Genomic DNA, 19,996 nt, shown 5'->3' with positions numbered 1-19,996 from the left:
TTAGCTCTCGTGGTAGGAGTAATTTCGTGAATAAAGCGTAAGCCGCATGAAACGGAAATGTGTAACCACGATGCTACCAACTGTGGTTGATGGCGTGAACCAGAGTTCACTTAGTCTAAGGAAACTTCATTTTATTAATTTTTAAAATATGGGAATTATTTTAATAAAATTTCTTGTCAAAAATCAAGTCCAAATCCGGGGTTTCGGAGCCGTTTCATTATATATTTTAAAATTTCGGTCTGCAAATGGAATTTTTTGATAGATGACTTTGCTGTTACAGCAGCGAATTCTAGTGGCGGTTGCGGAAACTACGTAAGATTCGCGTCCAGAAATTTAGTTGAAACATACAATTTGCGTATTTAGGCTATTTATCATGCTCGGTGTTATTTTTAATTATTGTACGTTAAATGTCGTGTCCGAGTTCCGTATTATAAGTGTATTTGCAACATGAGAAGACATGAATCAGCTCGTTCCCAAGTTTAGATGTTACACATCTGTCGCTCACGTGTTTTTTCCACTGCCAAGCACAAGTGCGCAAGTGCTCAGTTCGTGATAGTTCGAACCCAGCTCGCAAGTTACGAGTCTCCGTCAGGGTCGTATGCAGCGACCGCGAGCAACTGCGCTCGTCCGCGCTGTTACGTCACGCCAGTTGAGGTCATGACAGCCGTCAAGTTCAACGAACTCGTAAAACGCGCAGATCAGTCACTGACATTGATAGTAAGTTTTATAGTCTCAAACTACCAGCACGAGACGAAAATATTTTCAAGGATAAAGTGAATGTCACAGAGATTAAAAAATAATAATAACGAGAAACGCAATTTCTGTGCTCATTATATGGGTTTATATATATATATATATATATATATATATATACACACACACACACACACGAACACATTCAATTTGAAACTCGATCTGAAAATAGAGTACAATATCCATCGTGGCTCATAGCTCATGAGGTCTGATTCTGTTCCTGTTCTGTTGCCTTCAGTACGCTTAAACAGAACTTTTAAAATTTACCTACTATATAAGTGCTACGTTGAAATTTAACCACCCCCCCCCCCCCCCAAAAAAAAAATAAAAAATAAACTTGAGACTTTAAATGAATGAAACTACTCTGATTAAATTTACGTCGATAAATTGTATACGGATTTGAGAACAAGTGGGCCTTACTGAGATTACATCTTATACATGTGCACCCTGTGGCGGGTACAGCACAGGAAGGTTACGCATGGAAGAGAAGTTGTTGTTGTTGTTGTTGTGTGGCGCGCCAACTGCTCCACAGTGCAACCTTCCAGCCACGAGCTCTCTGGGTGTCACCAGGACACATCGGGGACGTTTAATTCTCTTGAAACAAATTAAAATTGAATTTTATTTAATTAAGATGAGCCAGCAAACATATCTGAACAGTCCAAATAAGCACGGTGCCAGCGAAAGAGTAGCAAAAAATAAAATACCAGTATCGTTACAAGGCTATGAAGGAACAGTTGTTCTTTCCTATATGGGTTCCATTGCTTCCACTAAACCCTTTATTACGTTTTTTTTTTATCAAAACGGTGACACAGTTGTATCCCACCCCTCCTCCCCCTTTAGGGGTCACTTTCCCTTTTCTCCAATGCAACTTCATGCTAACCCCGTTGAAGTCAGACGGTACAGTAGTATGATAACTGGCATTTGCGTCCAATGACGAACCTGCGATATTCTGACAGCTTCGTATAACTATCGGATATTTTGCCGAGTGTAGCGTTTAGCATGACTCACTTCAAGTTCAAGACTCGAGGATCGGAGCACCCACGGCTAACGGGCGTGTTCAGAACATGCTCCATTTTTTGTAAATGAAACAGAAATATCAATGTAAAATTACACATATTTGTAAATTTGTACATTTACATGAAAACAACTGTTCACTATAAAACTGTGTTCACTGTTATACTGGGTTCGGATTATTACCCGGAAATTTATGCTTTGTGACGTTTCAGTATCTCCAATAGTTAGTTATTTTTAAACCGTTGCCTTGAATAGCTTTCCAGTATAAACTTCACATATATTAATAATCATAAGAAATATAAAGTTCAGTTATTGAACACTCGAATTTCTTTTCGTCGTTTAAAATATTTTACTTGAATAATAAATTAATTAAAAAAAAAATTATGCGCCAATTTTTGTAAGAAACACTCAGTATTATCACAAAAACTTATTTCGTATACCTATGCAAAAATAAATATAGCCAAACAATATATTTCTTGTAGTATTACAAACTATTTCTTGGCAAATAATTTTTAAAAGAATTTTTTCTAAAAAGAACATTATTTTTTTCTGTTTAGAATAGTAGCTTGGCAAACAGTCTGTAACACAATATGGTGGAAACAACAGCCAGGGGTGTTATGTATGTGACATTTTATTATTTATTTCATTATAATGCACTCCAATAAAAACACTATCTGTAGCTTTAATTGGAGATATGGCTAACACGTGACGGCTTTAACATGTTAACGGTTTACTATACATTTTCAATAGTGAAATGTAACTGCTTGTTACTTGAAAACATTTTTTGTTCTTTGTTATTAATGCGATATTTTAATATTTGAATCTATCTCTTGTAGACCACCCTGAATCATGCGTAGCTTTTGTGTAGCACTTCCGATCGGAAGTACTCAAACCTCGACGAAATGCTTCCACACTGAAGGAAAATATGTCCGTGATGTGATCAAAAATTTGCGGTGGGTGTGGGGTGCTCGATGATTGACCACCTCAACTAGGTTTGGGGAAACTGGGGAAAAATTACAGGCCATCGAGTTGGCGAGCGGGAAAAATTTTTTTCCCTCCTCCCCGTCCCCTGTCGACGTGACAACTTCTCCTCCTCAGGGTGTTGACGACGGTCTCTCTTGGTGGCTGCAGTCGCCGGTCTCGCTGTTGTTTGAGCGGCGAGGCCTTAATGCGGGTCGGCACGCCAAGAGCGCTGGGTCGCACAGCGATCCATGACTCCGGAGGCGGCTCGAAACTGCTTTCCGCGCCGCCGCGAGCTACACTCGCCCGCTCACTTTCCTTCTTCCACTCAACAGTGGCCATCTCCCGCAGAAACTTGAAGGTTAAACGATATCGTGTCAACTTGCTTGAGAAACATGAGATGACCCAGTTGAAACATCAAAATTTATCTTTGAAGTATCATTTTTGAAGTGAAACTTCTAATGCGACTTCCAACAAGGTTGCGTTAAACGTTTAACGCTCCTGGGGAGGGGGAATAGAAAGAGACAGAGCGAGAGTGAATGCGTGGCACTCGAACGCATGCGCGAGCGTTAGCAACGAGTAGCGTCCAATATTCCAACGCAAGAGGGAGAGAGAAAGAAAGATACACAAAGGTAGAAAGTAGGAGAGAGAAAGAGAGTGAGTCGGTAGATCCCAAGCACATGCGCGTGGTATTCTTTCTATGCATTGTAAGCAATGTTAATAAGGTTTGTCTTAAAGAAACAATATGATTTCACTAAAAATCAATTTCTACCCCTTCCTATTTTCATTTCCACATTACGAAGTTTCACTTCTTCAGCGCGGAGGGACTCCACGCACTATTTTTTTTGTGGCATAGAAAAACCAGGATACTGGCAAACAGATCTGAAATTTAAAGTTGAAACAAAATCGAAAACTTGCTCTCCTGAAAAAAAAATTAAAATTAATTTTTTGACATGATATCATATAACTTCGATGAGCAATTTTATTTGTTTAGGTATTTATTGTTTACATGGTGTAATTTACCTCCTAGAAAAAGGTTTTATTTGGTTTGGGTTATTTGCTTATTTGGTGTTTACATGGTGTCATATACCACCTGGGAACATATTATTTTATTTGGTTTGGTTTTATGTGTCATCCAAAAGCTGAAGGTCATTGACAGAATGGTACAAATATCAAACATATAAAACAAACAGTAACATAATAATCACTAAATTATACAAACAGCACTGTTAAAAAAAATATCAAATTAAATAGCGAAACTCTTATTCATACGCTTAAATTGAGAATTTTTTTTTCAACGTTGTCTATTATTTTCTCCCTCGCGGATGTTTACGTGGCGCGGACCTGCGAGATCCCGCCACCTCACGGGGAACGCCCTCCCGTGCGAAGGGAAAGGCGGTCGCGAGGTGCTTCGGAGTTGTGCCGCTCTTGCCCGCGAAGGCGCGAATGTCGCCCATGCGATAAACCCGGTCGCTCGGTCGCTCGCGCGGCCTTTACGAGCTCCTCGCAATCGCGGCGCTGCATCTCGCACTCGACCCGACGCAGCTACACGTTCGAACGGGGAAAAAATAAAAAATAAAAAATAAAAATTCCCGTGCGTTTTTCCGCCGCCTGTTCGCCTCGAGATTACCGCCTCCACCTCCGCTCGGCCGCCATGTTGGATTTCCAGGTTTTTTTGTTCATGCCATACTTTCACGAAGCAATATTTCGCCAACAAGACTGTATAATTTCTAGTTAACGACCAAGATGCAATTAGCGAAGTAAAATTTTGTCAATGATAAATATATTTTTTTGACTCGCATGTGTTACACGCACGCTATCTAAGGACAATATTTAAATAAAGGTGAAATCATTGCTCATACAGTGGAACATCCGTGTCCTAAATACGCGTATATATAATAATAGCATGGACATCTAAGGACAACAATAAAATAAAGGTGGAATCATTGCTCATATAGTGGAACCTCCGTGTCCTAAATACGCGTATAGGCTATACAATAATAGCATGGAAAAGAAACAACACTACGTGGCAGGTGAAGGTGACCTTTAAAGTGCCTACCTTGTCAGGGGCATATCTGTGATAAGTGAGGCGGGATGATATGCGCGACGCTCGCTGGTGAAATTTGAGCGGTGACCGTAACATTATATGGCGAGAAAATGAAGTTAAGATTGAAATGCAAGTCCCTCAAGTTCTTTCAGGAATGTGTACCGTTTGTTTTATGTCAAATAATTACTCTGAAAAACCCGACTTTAAGTCTTTTTAACGCTTCTAAAAATACAGCTGAAGAACATCATCTGAAATTAAAAGTACTTAAATGCTTTTCGTAAACAGACCCCACTCGGATATCTTGAGTAGTTTTGAAATCGCGTGGTTTTATCCTGAAGCTCTGCACCCCGCATGTGTGACCGGGTGAGACTTAATATGGGAATCCCGGGATTTTCCTAAATTTAAAATTTATTTTGAATATGGGACCATAGAATCTAATGTTTAAGCAATGGCAAGCTGCGGAGAACACAGAAAAATTAGCTCCTAGTGAGTGAATATGACGCAGTTAGTTATAAAAAAAGGGGGGAGGTTTGTCTGTAAAGTCGGTTTACGGACGCTACTTTTACGTGATAACGTCATAAGAAAACATTGATGAAAAATTGCATACTTTTTAATTTTCAAATATTATTTATAGTTTTTGCAAATTTAATTTAAATAATTTGTTTAAATATAATCATGAACAATTAGTTAAAAAGCCCGCCTTAACCTGTTTGATATTATAGAAGATTTTCTCTCACGGTGGTTGGCTGGTTCTTGCACACTCGGCTCAGGCGGAACGTGACAATTTTTCATGCGTGCAGCCGGCGTTCAACGGTTTATAAGACGTTATCACGTCAAAAAATGTTTTAGTACTGACGTTCAACAAATATCAGAAAATGTGTACTAAACATCTGGTATGATAATTTGCCACGAAACGTTATATGCAGTTTTTATATGTTCGAAGGTCACTGAGAATGGCCGTAAACTAAAAACTAGGACGTGGAAGTACAATAAACACACTTGTAATCATGTCGCCGATCTCGGTACCGCAGTTGGTTGAAGCGCCAACTCTTCAGTTTGAAGAGATCTTTGTTCGGATCCAGGGTGAGGCACGGAAAAGTGAGGCCGTAGCATTTATGACTGTAACATTAGTTTTCATAAATTTAGTTTGTGAACCTAAGTCCACAATACAATTTTCAGGCAACTAAGTTTAAAAAGAAAGTATTTGTGAAACGCGCAAACAATATCTTAACAGTTCAAGCGTGTGACGACGGTGACCACTCCTACCAAAGAACCTCATATGACTACTGGCTGATGTAGGCCTATTTTTCATTCCACTTTCAAAGGAATTTCATTGATTTTAACTGAAGCCTTTGTCCAGAGCAGTACCCGATATTTTGTTTTTTCCTTCATGATTTAAATTTGAATCTCATGGAATAGTACACTGGTAGAACACAGACTGTTTCGCATAGAAAGTTAAGTAATAATTTTTTTTTGAGAAAAGAAAACTCAAAATTTATATTTCGTTTCATATTCAATTTGTTTATAAAACTTCTTTCTTAAGATAGTTGATTGATGATTTTTAAAAAAGTCATAAATACATACATGTGCTAATGTCATGTTTGTATGAAATATATGCATACAGTAACACGTTTACAAGCCGGCATTAAATACAAACTACCTGTATTGGAAAAATAATTCTTGCCTGTTTTTTGTCCATCTATATTGGGGTGGAAATACATAATTGTAGCCCACAAAGGATAAAAATAATCCTTCAAAATTAATCTCTCAGTGACCTTATAGCTAAGTTGCAGTAATTTTATTATTGTGCCTACACTTTGTTTTTTTTTCTTCTTTCTTTTTGATCACGGAAAGAAAGGGTCCGGACCCTATTGACCTCCTTCTTAGCTACTCTCCTTCTATATGTAATTTTTTGACGAGAAAATATAGGCTATGCAGCATAAAGATCACACGCAACCTGATTTTTTGTAGCAGTATCAAAACAAAAAATATATAACCCCATCAATTGTTTTTTCTTCGTCTTCTCAATAATCGTGATATTTACACATCTTCCGTGAGAAATCGTGCTAAGAACGAAGAGAATCGGTCACACCGAATCTTTTTTTTTTTGCCCGCCTATCACAGTAACTCTATTTCGGCTCTCCCTTTGTTTTATTGGATCCATAAAACTTTCTTGTCAATGGCCCTTCATTTTCCCCCGCGGGGCCTCGGTCGGGAGTCACAAATTCATATTTCAAGCAGCCAATCCGGGTCGTTCGTGACGCAGGTCATTTAAAAAACATAGTTGAGTTAAGAAGATATAAGAATGAGGGAACGATGGAGAGGGGGAAAAAACGGAAGGTAAAGGGAAAAAGTCCAGGTTGGATCGATAGCTCTCCACGTTACGGTTTACCGAAAACAGCGGGCGCCTTCGTGGAAACTCTTTACATAAATTATGGCAGGCCACTCTAGAATAAAGTGGAATATCACCTGTTGCAAAAAAAAACTTATTTCAGTTTCCCCCCTCCCTCCAAAGAACATTGTTAAAGTACCCGAATCTAAAGCGATTCTTTTTCCAACCCATTTTACTCAACGTTTAAAAACAGACTCCAAAGTTAAAACGGCGAGAAATTCTTCGAGGGTTAGTAAAATCTCGCTAACTGCATTTCAGTTTCTTTCTGGACTCATTACAATATTAATGTTTTTTCCAAGAAACTTTTCCCAATTTTTTAATGTCTAAACAAGAAGGAAAAAAATATTATAAATATTTTTTTCTCCAAAATATCTCTTGTTTTGCTGTGGCTCTGGATTCCCTTAACATATATCATGCTTCAAGGTCATCTTGCTCAGAAATACCTAAGTATGCAACATGTAAGGCGTAAATATTTGCATAACTGTGGCAAATTTTAACTTTACAGACGTCAACTTTATCGTGTCAGGTGTAACACGCATGGCTATTAAAAGCTCAAGCCATGCCGGAAACCACACGTCATAAAAATGCTCGGCTAGGAAAACCTAATGATTTTAAATACGTGGTTCACACATATCCGTTGTTTGTTTTCACTTGCGTGAGAACCACATGTCTAGCTGGCACTGTGGTTTTTGCTCTCTCAGAATACTACCGATTTATCTTTTTGAAATTTACGTAAAGTTTGCAATTCGCACAAACTGCAGTGTGCCCAGTAACGTGTAACGTGGTCCGAGAAAGATTGCGTGCTGATCGCCTGGCGACGCAAACACAAGCAGCTAATGATAGGCTTCGTGACGTAAAGTGATGTGGAAACAAGAGGACGTGAACATGAGTGGCGTGTGCAGTGATGGGTCCTTCGTTCGCGAACGAATCGTTCGTCCCGAACGAGTTAGTTCAGTGTGTTTCAGAGCTGCAGTTTGTGGTTCATCGTTTCTTCACCAGTTCAAACCACACTGATGCCGACAGTGTGAAAGCGTCAATCAAATATTCGGGAAGTCTTGATGGTAATACAGAATAAATGAATGACGCATTTAAGATTTGTTTGCATTCAAAACGTCATGATATTTTAACTTAAATTGAAATATGCTATCATTTCTTTATGTAAACAATCTCTATACGAAATCAAATACCTTAACAAAAAATAAAATTCGTTTTTACTTACCGTTGAAAAAAATATTATAAATATGTATATACAAAGTAAATTTACATTCAAAACGTCATTAAATTTTAACTTAAAATGAAAAATGTTATCATTTATTTATGTAAACAATCTCTATACGTAATCGTATACCTTAACAAAAAAAAATTGGTTGTCTGTAAAGTCGGTTTACGGACGATAGTTTAACGTGACAACGTCATAACAAAACATTGATGAAATGATTGATCCAGAAGAAAAGGAAATATCATATTCGGCCTGAGACTGAGCCGTAATAGGTTTTTGCAACCAAACAAGTTAGGCATTAAAAATATTATATTCTTTGGGGAAGAATTTTTTTTTAATTTTTCTATCTTTTGTATGATAAAATCTACCTCTACATACTTTTATGAATAAAATTGAACCATTTTTATTGAATTATCACTATTCTGTATGGATACAAAGGAGTGAAATGAAATGTACAATTTAACTAATAAATTTACTTTTATTTGCATTCATTAATTCAAATATATTTATTACTTTTGAAATGTTGCGTGCGCCGTATTTATTTTTACAAGAACAAATAAAATTAACTTGAAGCTGTCGGGATTTGAACCGATAATCTTTAGATTGAGAGTCAGCTATGTTAACCGCGCGGCCACGAGGCCATACTTAAAATATTGTAGTTTCAGATATTATATATATATTTATAAAAATTTTGTTCATGGTAGGGGAATAATATTATTTCGTGTTTATAACAAGATTTTATAACAAATACGCATCCCAAATACACCAAACGTATTTATAATGTGTTACAATATTTTTTAAAACATTGTGCAAAAGATACCGGGCATAATTTGAATTATTATGTGTAACAGTAAAAAACCATTGTTGGTTCAAAACGTATTTTAATATTCAACATTACTTTTAAATAACCGTACCGATTGTGCTGAAAATCGGTCGACGATCGTTAAATTACATAATAATAATTCAAACGACGAAAATATGATTGAAAAGTCAAATCGATGGTTGTTCCAATCGAGTGGAAGAGAGATGCCACGCATGCGTACAATGAGCATGAAGAGAAATGCCACGCATGCGTACAATGCGCAAACAGGACACATACGTAGTGGGACATCCGTAGTGGGACACTTTTTCGTGCGTTCAGCCGGCGTTCATCGATTTATTAGACGTTGTCACGTCAAAAATTGGTTGTCTGTAAAGTCGGTTTATGGACGATAGTTTAACGTGACGTCATAACAAAACATTGATGAAATGATTGCATACTTCTATGAATAAAATTGAATCATTTTTATTTTAATAGTTAAAGAATAAATACTTGAAATTATACTAGTAATCAGATTATTAAAATGCAAGAATAATTAACCTTTATTGCCGAAATTGTTGTTGTAATAAGCAATGAAAACCACATTAACTTTTCACTTCACTTTATAAACAGTCGACGAAATAGTTCACGTGTAGATGACTTGTAATTAATTTTAGAAACTGGCGTTTAGCTATAAAGTTTAAATATAATTATGAACAAGTTTTCATATAAATAAACTGTAATCAAATATCTATTATCAATTATATGAATCACCATAATTTTTAGTCAATTGTAACATAACCTTTTATTACTGCACTCGCCGACAGCGTAACGGAACACAGCGTAACGGAACAATGAGCGTAACGGGACACAGCGTAACGGAACAATGTGCGCAACGGGACACTTATTCGTGCGTGCAGCCTGCGTTCATCGATTTATTAGACGTTGTCACGTCATAAATAAAATTCGTTTTTACTTACTGTTGAAAAAATAATATAAATATACAAAGTAAGTCACTCTATTGTCGTGCATACAACCAGTCCAGTGAACTCGACAGCCACAAAGAACGCTCGTTCACAAAGCGCGCGGCAGCGTGATGCAGTGTAAGAAGCAAACGAACGACAGAGGATCGCGAACGATGAACGACCAACCTAGAAACGTCAATTATAACCTTCGAAGAGAATGACGATGCCCGCGAACGCAAGAGATGGATATACGTCGATGTATATAACCAACCAGCTGAACCAGAATGATTCTTTGTGAATTTTTGTGAAACTGTAGCTGGTCGAGAATGAATCGGCGTGATTCTGTAACTGAATGAAAATGAAACGGTGTTAATCTGCAACTGGACGAGAATAAAGCGGTGTAAATTTGTAAATGGACAAGAATGAAACGGCGGGAATCTGTAGCTTAACGAAAATGAGACGATGCGAATCTTTAACTGAACGAAAATGAGACGTCGTGAACCTGTAGACGAACGAAAACTATGTAATGTTAACTGTATAGGCTGCAAATAAGGCGAGCAGTCATTTATTAAAAACAAAATCTACAAATAACGAAATCTAGACAATTTCCGCGCAATATTAATACTACCTCGAAATATTGCCTATGATTATATAGGCCTGTAACTATAGTAAAACATATAACACCTAATAACATTTATAGATATTTTATTGTTGATATTTCAGAATCATCAAATTTAAAATGTTCTGTTAAAGATAAAAATTTGTAATATATTACATTGAAGAAGCTACAAATTTCCTCCGTGAATACTAAAAAGTCATTTCATGAATTATTTTCACAGCGTTTTTCCTTTTGATATCTTTCGCGTAAATTTTAATGGCATTCAGTTTAAAAGCGGTGTCGTAAAATTGAGAAAATGTAATACTACGACCATAAATCCATTATAAACTACACACCAATCTAAACAGAACTAAAATATCTAGTAAACAAATAACCTGCGTGCAGTACCGCATAATTTGAACAAGTCACACGGGGCGAATTATGAATGTTATAAGCAATTCCATCAAACACTACAAGACTTTCAAGGAACCATTATGGTATAGTATTACCATCAATATACACATTATAATGGTTCTTTAAAAATCTTGTAGATATGTGCCTTAACGAAGGTCAATTTTCAATATTAAACAATAATAAATTGATACAGCATGAAAACTGCGGGATTCAATATGAATTCTTTTGGTTTCTGTAGCTTTTCCTTAAATATTTGCTTATTAATAACGCACACATTGTTAAATGAATGAACTATGCGTGCGGATGATGTATGAAACGTGTTATCATGCCATACTTTAAAAAAATACTTCCACATGATTTTGAATTGACCAAGTTACAGCATAAAAACTATAAAACATCAAAATAGTAGTCTTGTTGAGTTTGCAATTTTAGTTACATACTTCAATATAAATGCAATCATTTAGAAAAAAATTGATCCATAACAAAAATTATAAAAAATTGAGTATGAATTTATCACATTTATGATATTAATTGAAACGACGTGTTTTAGATTTAAACTATGCTCAGTAATCAGTTAATGTCACTATTTAATGGCAATGATTACAGTTTTTCAAGACATAATATTTTTGTGACACCTTAAATGAGAAGACTTGCTTTCTATTTAATGTGAGATTTGTAGTTTAAGAGACTGAACTTCCCCATCACACAGTAAAAACACAGGTCTGGTTTTTAAACTATCTGGTTACTTTCATTTTATATAAGCCACGTTGGCCTATTAATGTTTGAATGTAACTTATCCTTTAATCTTTACTATGGTGTCTTCAGAGATCTTCTTGACTTTTGTTCAGTGTGAACCTCATTATTTTTCAAGTTCATCAGGTTCCCTTCGTACGCTGTACAATTTTTATTTATTTACTTTTTACTTTCTTAGTAATAAGTAACATTTAATTTGATAGGTCTTATGCCGTTATTTTAGAGTCTTCGATATTTTACCATTTTTATTTATGAAAACATATAGTTGCCTCTTAGCTCACTAAATATCCATCCCAGCATATATGAGGTATTTATAGTTAATTAATTTTAATAATGGTTTTTCCTCGGTGATTTATATCTTCGTAGATGCCGGCAAGTTATTTCAGAATTTCAATTGAAAAGGGCAGGGAAATGCAAAAGATAAAACTACAAGAACAGTTACAAAGTTTTTTATCCATTTTACCATTTTACTCTATAGTGTTAAGTTATTGTAGACCGTAAAAAGAAACAGATACAACCTTTAAATATAGTTAGTTTCTTAGTTTGAATGTCGTAACTCTAAATTGTTCTTTAGATAATTGGAGTCAAGAATCTGTTGTACTGTGTGATTTGAATTACGAAACATGCGTCTGTTAATTCTGGACCTGTCAGCTGCAGGCGCCGCGGGTTTAAATCCCAGCTGATTTAAAATTATGTCATCAAATCCAAATATAACAGCGAACCACAAATTCATTACATCACTTTTAGTTCAGGCTACGATATATGGGCCATTAACAACTCCTGAAATTGGTTTAGCGGTTCCAGTTTCCGTCTTTCGAGCAGATAGCCGACGGGGAGAGTAAAAAAAATTATAATAAGCGTAGGATAAGATTATTTATACAGCTGACCTACCTAGGTGGCCATTAACAAGCCACCTTACGGACCTGCATAATTCATCAAACCTGACAAGTTTGCATAAAAAACGGGTTGTTAGCTAATGAATCCCGAAATTATCCGGAGCCTCGTTCGTGCTACGGGCAGCGCAGAAGTCAGCTGTAAATACCCGTGGACCATTTTTCCCGAAGGAATACGGGTTCGGTCCCTTTGGAACCAAAATACGGCTCTTCCCGTGACGAGGTTTTAATTGAAATAGGAGGCTTCGTACCTGTAAATGTACACGCAGACAAACAAAACCATCCCATTTTACAAACCGAATTCCCCCCCCCCTTCCCCATACAACATGCGGAACTCCGTCTCCAAGTGGGAGTCACAGTTGGAATGTCGTCCGCTAATGAACATGAGATCACCTCTACGTGATGCACGCAATGTGGAACTTGGATTTAATACGCTTTCTTTTTGGACATACGTCATTGCAGTCTTGTGTGCTGTTTCTCATGGGAACAAAAATCCAAGAATGCAAAATAAGAAAATAAAAATGAAAACATAAATTCAAAGAGCACAGGCCTAAATCTGCTTATGTCGTAAAGATGTACCCAGCGATGGAACTAAAACAAGTGTAATAGTCAACACAACGACGACAGCACAGACGAACACATCCTAACTTTAGAATTCAAAACAGCACAAGAATTCTGTGAAAGTAATTTAGTCATTAAAAATTAACAGCGCAGACCAACACGGTTGGCTAACAACGTAGATACGGTTTCAACAAGAACAGTAAATGCAGACAGTTAACCAACCTGGTCAAAGCAGCTGACATACGAACAAAACGATGAAGATAAACAGATATTATGGATAACGCAACGACACCACCACCAACGAATACAGTAGGTTTCATATGAGAAAACATTTACGACGTTTCGGGAAATGGCACCTGTTCTCGTCATCAGTCACAGACAGTGCGTTGTCCAGGTTTATTGTCTGTCTTCATTTACTGGTTTTGTTGTAGCTGTCTTGTCGTTTATAGCCCACTGTGTTCGTATGTTCTGTAAATTTTTCATTATTAAACTCCTTCCACGGAATTCTATTGCTCTCATCATTTTATTGTCCATAATACTTTTTTTTTTGTTCGTTGGGCCCATCTGTTCGACATCAGCTGATTCAGGCTTGTTCCCTGTGAATTTATGTTTTAATTTTTATTCCTTATTTTGAATTCTTAAATTTTTCCATGACAAACAGTGCAAAACTGCAATGGCTTTGCCCAAAAATTTGCATGAAATCACATGTACACTGTTAGACATTATAGAAAACTTAGGTAAGTACCTACTTCACACAAAGACATTACCTTAAATTAACGAGGGGTTCTTCTTCGTTAAAGAAATGGATGCAAAATTTTTAAAGGAACCTTTAATTTACTAGAAAACTGTGTATTTTTACACAAATGTTGAGTTCTTAGAATATAAACCTACATTTGGTGTAAAATTACATGATGCTATGGTAATTTTACACAAGGAGTGTTGCCTGATAGGCATACAAGGATAAAAAAATGAGTAAATATACACGTGCTAAACGTATTTTAAAATGCATACTGTTTATGAAAAATGACACAAAATTTGTAGGTGTATTATAATCACATCATAACGTGTTATTATACTTCATGTTAATTAAATTTTACTAGGTAATTGTTGGTGTAAAACTATTAGAAGAATCATTAAAATTCACGGAAACTGTGTATTTTTAAACCGATGTTAAACTTTGGATTGTAAACATACATTTTATGTATAATTACACGTTGTAGTAATAATTATGCACAAGACATATGTAAAAATTCACAAACTGTCTGTGTTTTTCCGAATGACAGGACAAAAATTTAAAACTACACTATAACCGAATGTGTTATAAAAAAACCTGCAGTGTGACTGGACCTTCGTAGAAACTCTTCGCTGTATTCCGAATTCATTTGTAAACAAGGTCAACATGCTAGTGGAATGAAAAAGAATGTGTTTTAGAATAACCATGTTTTCAAGATTTTGTTGATACTACAAGATTTTCTCTTTGGATCATGTACTAAAAAACGAAGATACTTGGGTATTTTATGACCTCTGTTCTTTTTTAATTAAAAGCAAACATTTTCAAACAGTTAACTGTTCTTTGAAGCCACCAACCAATCAAATTGTTTTAAAATCCAATGAGGACAAATTATGTTTGCAGCTTTCTGTTTGAAAGTATCGCAACGGAGATTTCAGAATGACATGTAATGATTCAGTGGCTAAAAACAATAAAAATGCTTACCGGTATTTTATAAAAGCCTTATCAAAATACAATGCTTGTACAACGAACTTTTAAAAAGTATTAAGGAAAAAATAAAAGTTAATTGAATTCTAATTATATGCGTTTGTCTTCCTAAAATTGAAAAACCACGCTCAGAAAAACAGAAATAAATAAATCTTACAGAGAGGAACATATTTGAGAATTATTATATGAGTGGAGTCTGCTAAATATAAGTGGATTCATTTCGTGATTTGCTAGAATTAAAAAAAAAAATACCTTGGTGCTGCTTCTGCGATTGGACCGCAGACGATCTGCAGTACTGTAAGCCAACGAGAAGACATTAACCAAAGAAGTACCCAACCACAGCCATTCCATTGAGACGTCATGCAAGTCAGCAGCCAATGAATGGGTCATATGTAGATAAATATATATGAAACTATGGAGCCCATTCTGGAGTCTATTGAACCCGCGGATTTTTCCGGATCCTAATTATGTGTCATGTAACTTGACTAAATATTGATGGTTCTCAAAAATTGTACCAGTAGTACCCATTCCAAATGTCACTTGAAAAGCATCGATCATACGATGTTTGTTTACGAACACTAACAACCACGTGAAGTTTTTAAAACATTAGAGACATAACAAACACTGGTGACATAACAACATTAGCAGAAGGATACTTCTCTTGAGGACTGTAAAATTTGAGACTATTTAAATATAATATAATTTTTTTTCTCGGGTGAATTGAAATCGATTTATTTGCATCTTTAGAAAAAAATGGACTACACGTTTTACATTTATCAAAATTTTCTAGACCTGTTTCCAATGTCTCGGTGCTGACTTATCTGTACTGTTGCTTTCAACTATATGATATATCGGTACTCTGCCCACAAAAAATTAAAAAGAATGAAATTTGTTACATAAAACAATTTATGTATATATTTTATCCCAGTAAAGATATATGATAAACTGTGACATAAAAAAAGTGAGAAAAAAAAAGTTTAAAAAATAATTCAACCTATTCGTTAAACTAATAAACAGTGATAAAAAATATCTATTTGTTAATGTAGTTTTTGAAGTAGTTGCAAGTAACTTTATTCAAAGCTAGAGAATCTAGATCCTGCTTATGATTCAGAAGAGTTGAGTATTATTATTTTTTTAAGTCGGGCTATACATCTTGCCGACAGTGAGTAGAAACGGTGATTTTTCCCGGACAACCGCGGAAAACCTGAAGTCAGGCTGTTCAAACCAACCCGGGTACTTTGGAATGCGAGTTCAGTGTGTTACCACTGCAACAACCCGCTTCACCAGACTCTATGGCATCTTAACTTAAAACAGCATCGAGTAATCCGTATACATGATAATTGGAAAAATTGGCGGGTTCAATTACGGTCAGCAGGGGTTCAAATATGTAGGATTCGCAATATGTTGTCGCGGGAAAGGGAGGGGGGGAGGCAACGGAAATTCGGAGGGGGCCCGCGCGACCCGAAAGTTCTGCACGTAGTGTTAACTGACACGTCATCTCTGATTTAAGGTGCTGTTATGTTGTATACTGCCATTATTTTGGCATATATGAGTGCAATAAGCACAAAACATTTAATAAAATACAGAATATTTTAAATACAATTTTGTTTATACATTATTATGTTTATCAACTCCTTTTCATTGAAAAAATTTTGCAAGCACAAGTGGGGCTTCCTAATTCCAGGGGGGGGGGGGGGAATTCTGGCAAACCCCCCCCCCCCTTCTTCCCAAAGATATACGCCAATGACCTTCAGGATATAATACACATGTATCTGTACACTTGGGCAAATCACGCCAGTTCATTGGCTGCTGACTTGCGAGAGTTCTCAACGGGCTTGCTTGTGATTCGATATTTCTTCGGCTGAGGGTTTCTCATTGGCCCACAGTCCTCCAGATGGACATTGACTTAGTAACAAAATCAACTTAGAGGTAAATGTATTTTAATTTTACCCTATCGTGAAATGAATACGCGAATTGTTCCGGTCTCTAAATATACATAATATGTTAACTAAATTGTATTTTTTTCATAAAAAATTATAAAAAAAACATAAACGAGGTGTTTTAAAAAAAATACGGTGAATAATTTTATTACGAGCAAAATAATAAGCTTACATGATGATTGAAGAAATATCCTTCAAAATACTCTCCTTAGCTAGCGATGCACATCTTCCTAATGTTGATTCTACGATTGTAAGCATTTCTGGAAGGGCCTTCAGCTGCTCCGTCATGGCTCTCTCAGTGTCGGGAATGGTGTCAAATAAAACATCATTTTAACACGTTGTTCGAAATCCGTGATTAGCGATAAGGAAAATTCCGCATTCATTTATTCGCAAGTTATAATGCGAACTTTTAAACTATGCACAGTTTTCATGATTTGACACCGCAGTTATTTGGTCACGCCCATCTACCACCGTGAGCCAACGATGTCCAGCTAGAAGAGAAGTAAGTGAATCAGTTAGTGCCAATTAGCAAAGATAAAAAATTTCTCGCTAAGAAATTAACAAACGGCAAAGCAAACATAGATTTATCACACCAATGACTTTGAATTCTACCCTGAGGCCAGATGATTCAGCGCAATTCCCGGGTTCTATCTATGATGCGTGACAGACAATGTAATCACGACCTCACTCTTCCGGCTCTGGAAACCGACTGACAGGTCACAACTTGTTCAAAATTGACACTACCTACTTCAGCAGATCAGGCTATCGGTCTTATTACTTCAAATGGATGTAGTGTCAGCAGTTGCTGCTATAAAAATTCATTCAAAGGATATTTTGATCACATTTCGTAGCTAGGTAGATGTGAAGATTTATCAAATTTTAAAATAAATTTCATGCCAAAAAAAAATAATTTCTATGAGAAACCTTCATTTCATTAACAAACTTAAAATTCATGACAGTAGTCTGGACACAGAACTTAGTGTTTCCAAAATGTTAATTTACTGCATGCATGGTTTAGGTCAATTTTTTAAATCTTGAGGTCCTGTTTTTAAAGACTCCACAAACTGGTTATCCAGGTGTTTGATTACCTTAATGTGCTATTCACACATATGGGCGTGTAGTTATACACATTGGCCGGTCATTGGAAATAAATTGTCAATGACTTTTAATCCTTTAAGATACATAAAAACCTTGCAATAAAATTAATTAAAAATTCAGAGAAAAATTTACACGAGTTTTTAATTAAGCTTGTAGTCGAATCACAATTTAACTGTTGCAGATTCCTTTATGTGAGCACCGAGTCGACTATTAAGTTCTTTGTAGCCCACTCATATCTTTTGAAATCCATAACATATGTCATCGTGTGTCGTTGATTCCCGCCTTTGCCTTTCGTCGCTCTGAAGGTCCTCCTGTGTACAGGCTGCGCAGTCTGGGAAGGGTTTCAGAGGCGAGATATAACACCAGGCGCCCCGCCTACCATCAATTAGATAGAGAAGGAAGTGCGACAGCGTGGTAGAGACAGCCAATCAGCGCGTGACCGCCACTTGGAATGGCATGTGGAAGGGGAAGTGGGTGGAGCTACTGCTACGCCTCCCCCCCAGTCCACAAGTCTCTTCCTATGTTGCGTGGCCAGTACTCTGACATTTTCTTCCTCCCACGTCTTGCACGTCACCTTGTGTTTTCTCTGTTTTTCCAGTGGGCTTCGGTGGCCTCGTGGTTCTTCCGCCCCGACTCTTCTGTCCTGCCCTGCACCACCACCACAACCACCACCACCACCATCACCACCACCATGACCCCAGCCACCAGGAACACCAACAACACCACCACCACCACCGCCGCGACGTCAGGGGCCACGAGGCTGAGCCCCGTCGACCACAGGCACTTCGCGGCGCTCGCGCCCGCCATTTGCACGGTAACGTCCCGCCGCCGGCTTCCCTCGGCCGTCGCCCCTCGCGGCTCTCCCGCGTTTCTACGGACTCTCTGAATGCTTGGCTATGAGATACACTACAGTTCAACATAATACCATCTCTTGGACATACGCCAGTGCAGTTTTGCACTGTCTGCCACTGCCTGTCTTGTCATTCAATTATTATCATTTTTTTATTTGCATTCTTGAATTTTTTCCATGACAAATAGTGCAAAACTGCAACGGCGTATGTCCAAAAAAATGCATTAAATCAAAATTCCCCATTGAAAGAATCATTTAAAGAACGTAACACCACGGTTTGGTAAAATTATTTCGAGTTTGAAGTCGTTACAAGCATTTGTCATTGAAATGCCACTTATTTTCATAAGTTGTTTAACGTTTTGAATGAACAATCTTCCTCCAGATATCCAAATCAAACATTGTCACGGCCTAATTTATAGGGCCCGGAAAAATTTGCGGATTCAATCACCTCTAGGATAAACTCCACAATTTCTGCACACTCGGACATGTGTAACAATTTAACCAGCAGATGACTTGTGAGACGTCTCAACTAGGTAACTTGTAATTCGTTACTTATTTGCTTAAGATTTCTCATAGGTATTGAGTCTTGCAGTCCAACGGTGAGGTGAGTTGATTTTTAACTTATCAAGAAATGGATCCGCGAAATTTTCCGGTCTACTAATAATGTGTATCCTTGCATTAATCACTGACATTTGTGGATATGTTTCTGGAAAAAATATGTTACTGAAACAAATGTTTTATTTGGGAATAGCCTTACCTATGTAATGCATATACCTAACTTGATTCAATTTGCAACCGATTAGATGTGATGGACTTAAGTATCTTAAAAAAATTCTACTTGAAACTTCATGCATTTTTTTTAGTTTAGCTGCCAACTCAACCGACTATAGGTATGGCTTTACCAGGCAAAGTCGAAGATAAATCATTTAAAGTAATGGGCAGAGAATTTTTGAATGTGTGTTTTCACAATGGTTAATAAAAGCGTGAAATATGTTTACGCCTACAGTATATTTGTATGTACCT

The 19,996-nt window shown here is 36.8% G+C and overlaps 1 protein-coding gene across 1 annotated transcript in view; it reads left to right on the top strand.

Annotated features, from left to right (window-relative positions):
* LOC134527438 (zinc finger protein basonuclin-2-like) overlaps positions 1 to 19,996 on the top strand; it is a 523,318-nt gene that overhangs the window by 66,474 nt on the left and 436,848 nt on the right. The window contains exon 2 of the mRNA XM_063360158.1: positions 18,722 to 18,937. Coding sequence (XP_063216228.1) covers positions 18,722 to 18,937 — 216 coding nt within the window. The remainder of the gene's footprint in view (positions 1 to 18,721; positions 18,938 to 19,996) is intronic.

Source organism: Bacillus rossius, chromosome 1 (genome assembly GCF_032445375.1).
Source record: "Bacillus rossius redtenbacheri isolate Brsri chromosome 1, Brsri_v3, whole genome shotgun sequence".
Taxonomy (NCBI): Eukaryota; Metazoa; Arthropoda; class Insecta; order Phasmatodea; family Bacillidae; genus Bacillus; species Bacillus rossius.
This window is presented reverse-complemented; position numbering and strand designations above follow the sequence as displayed.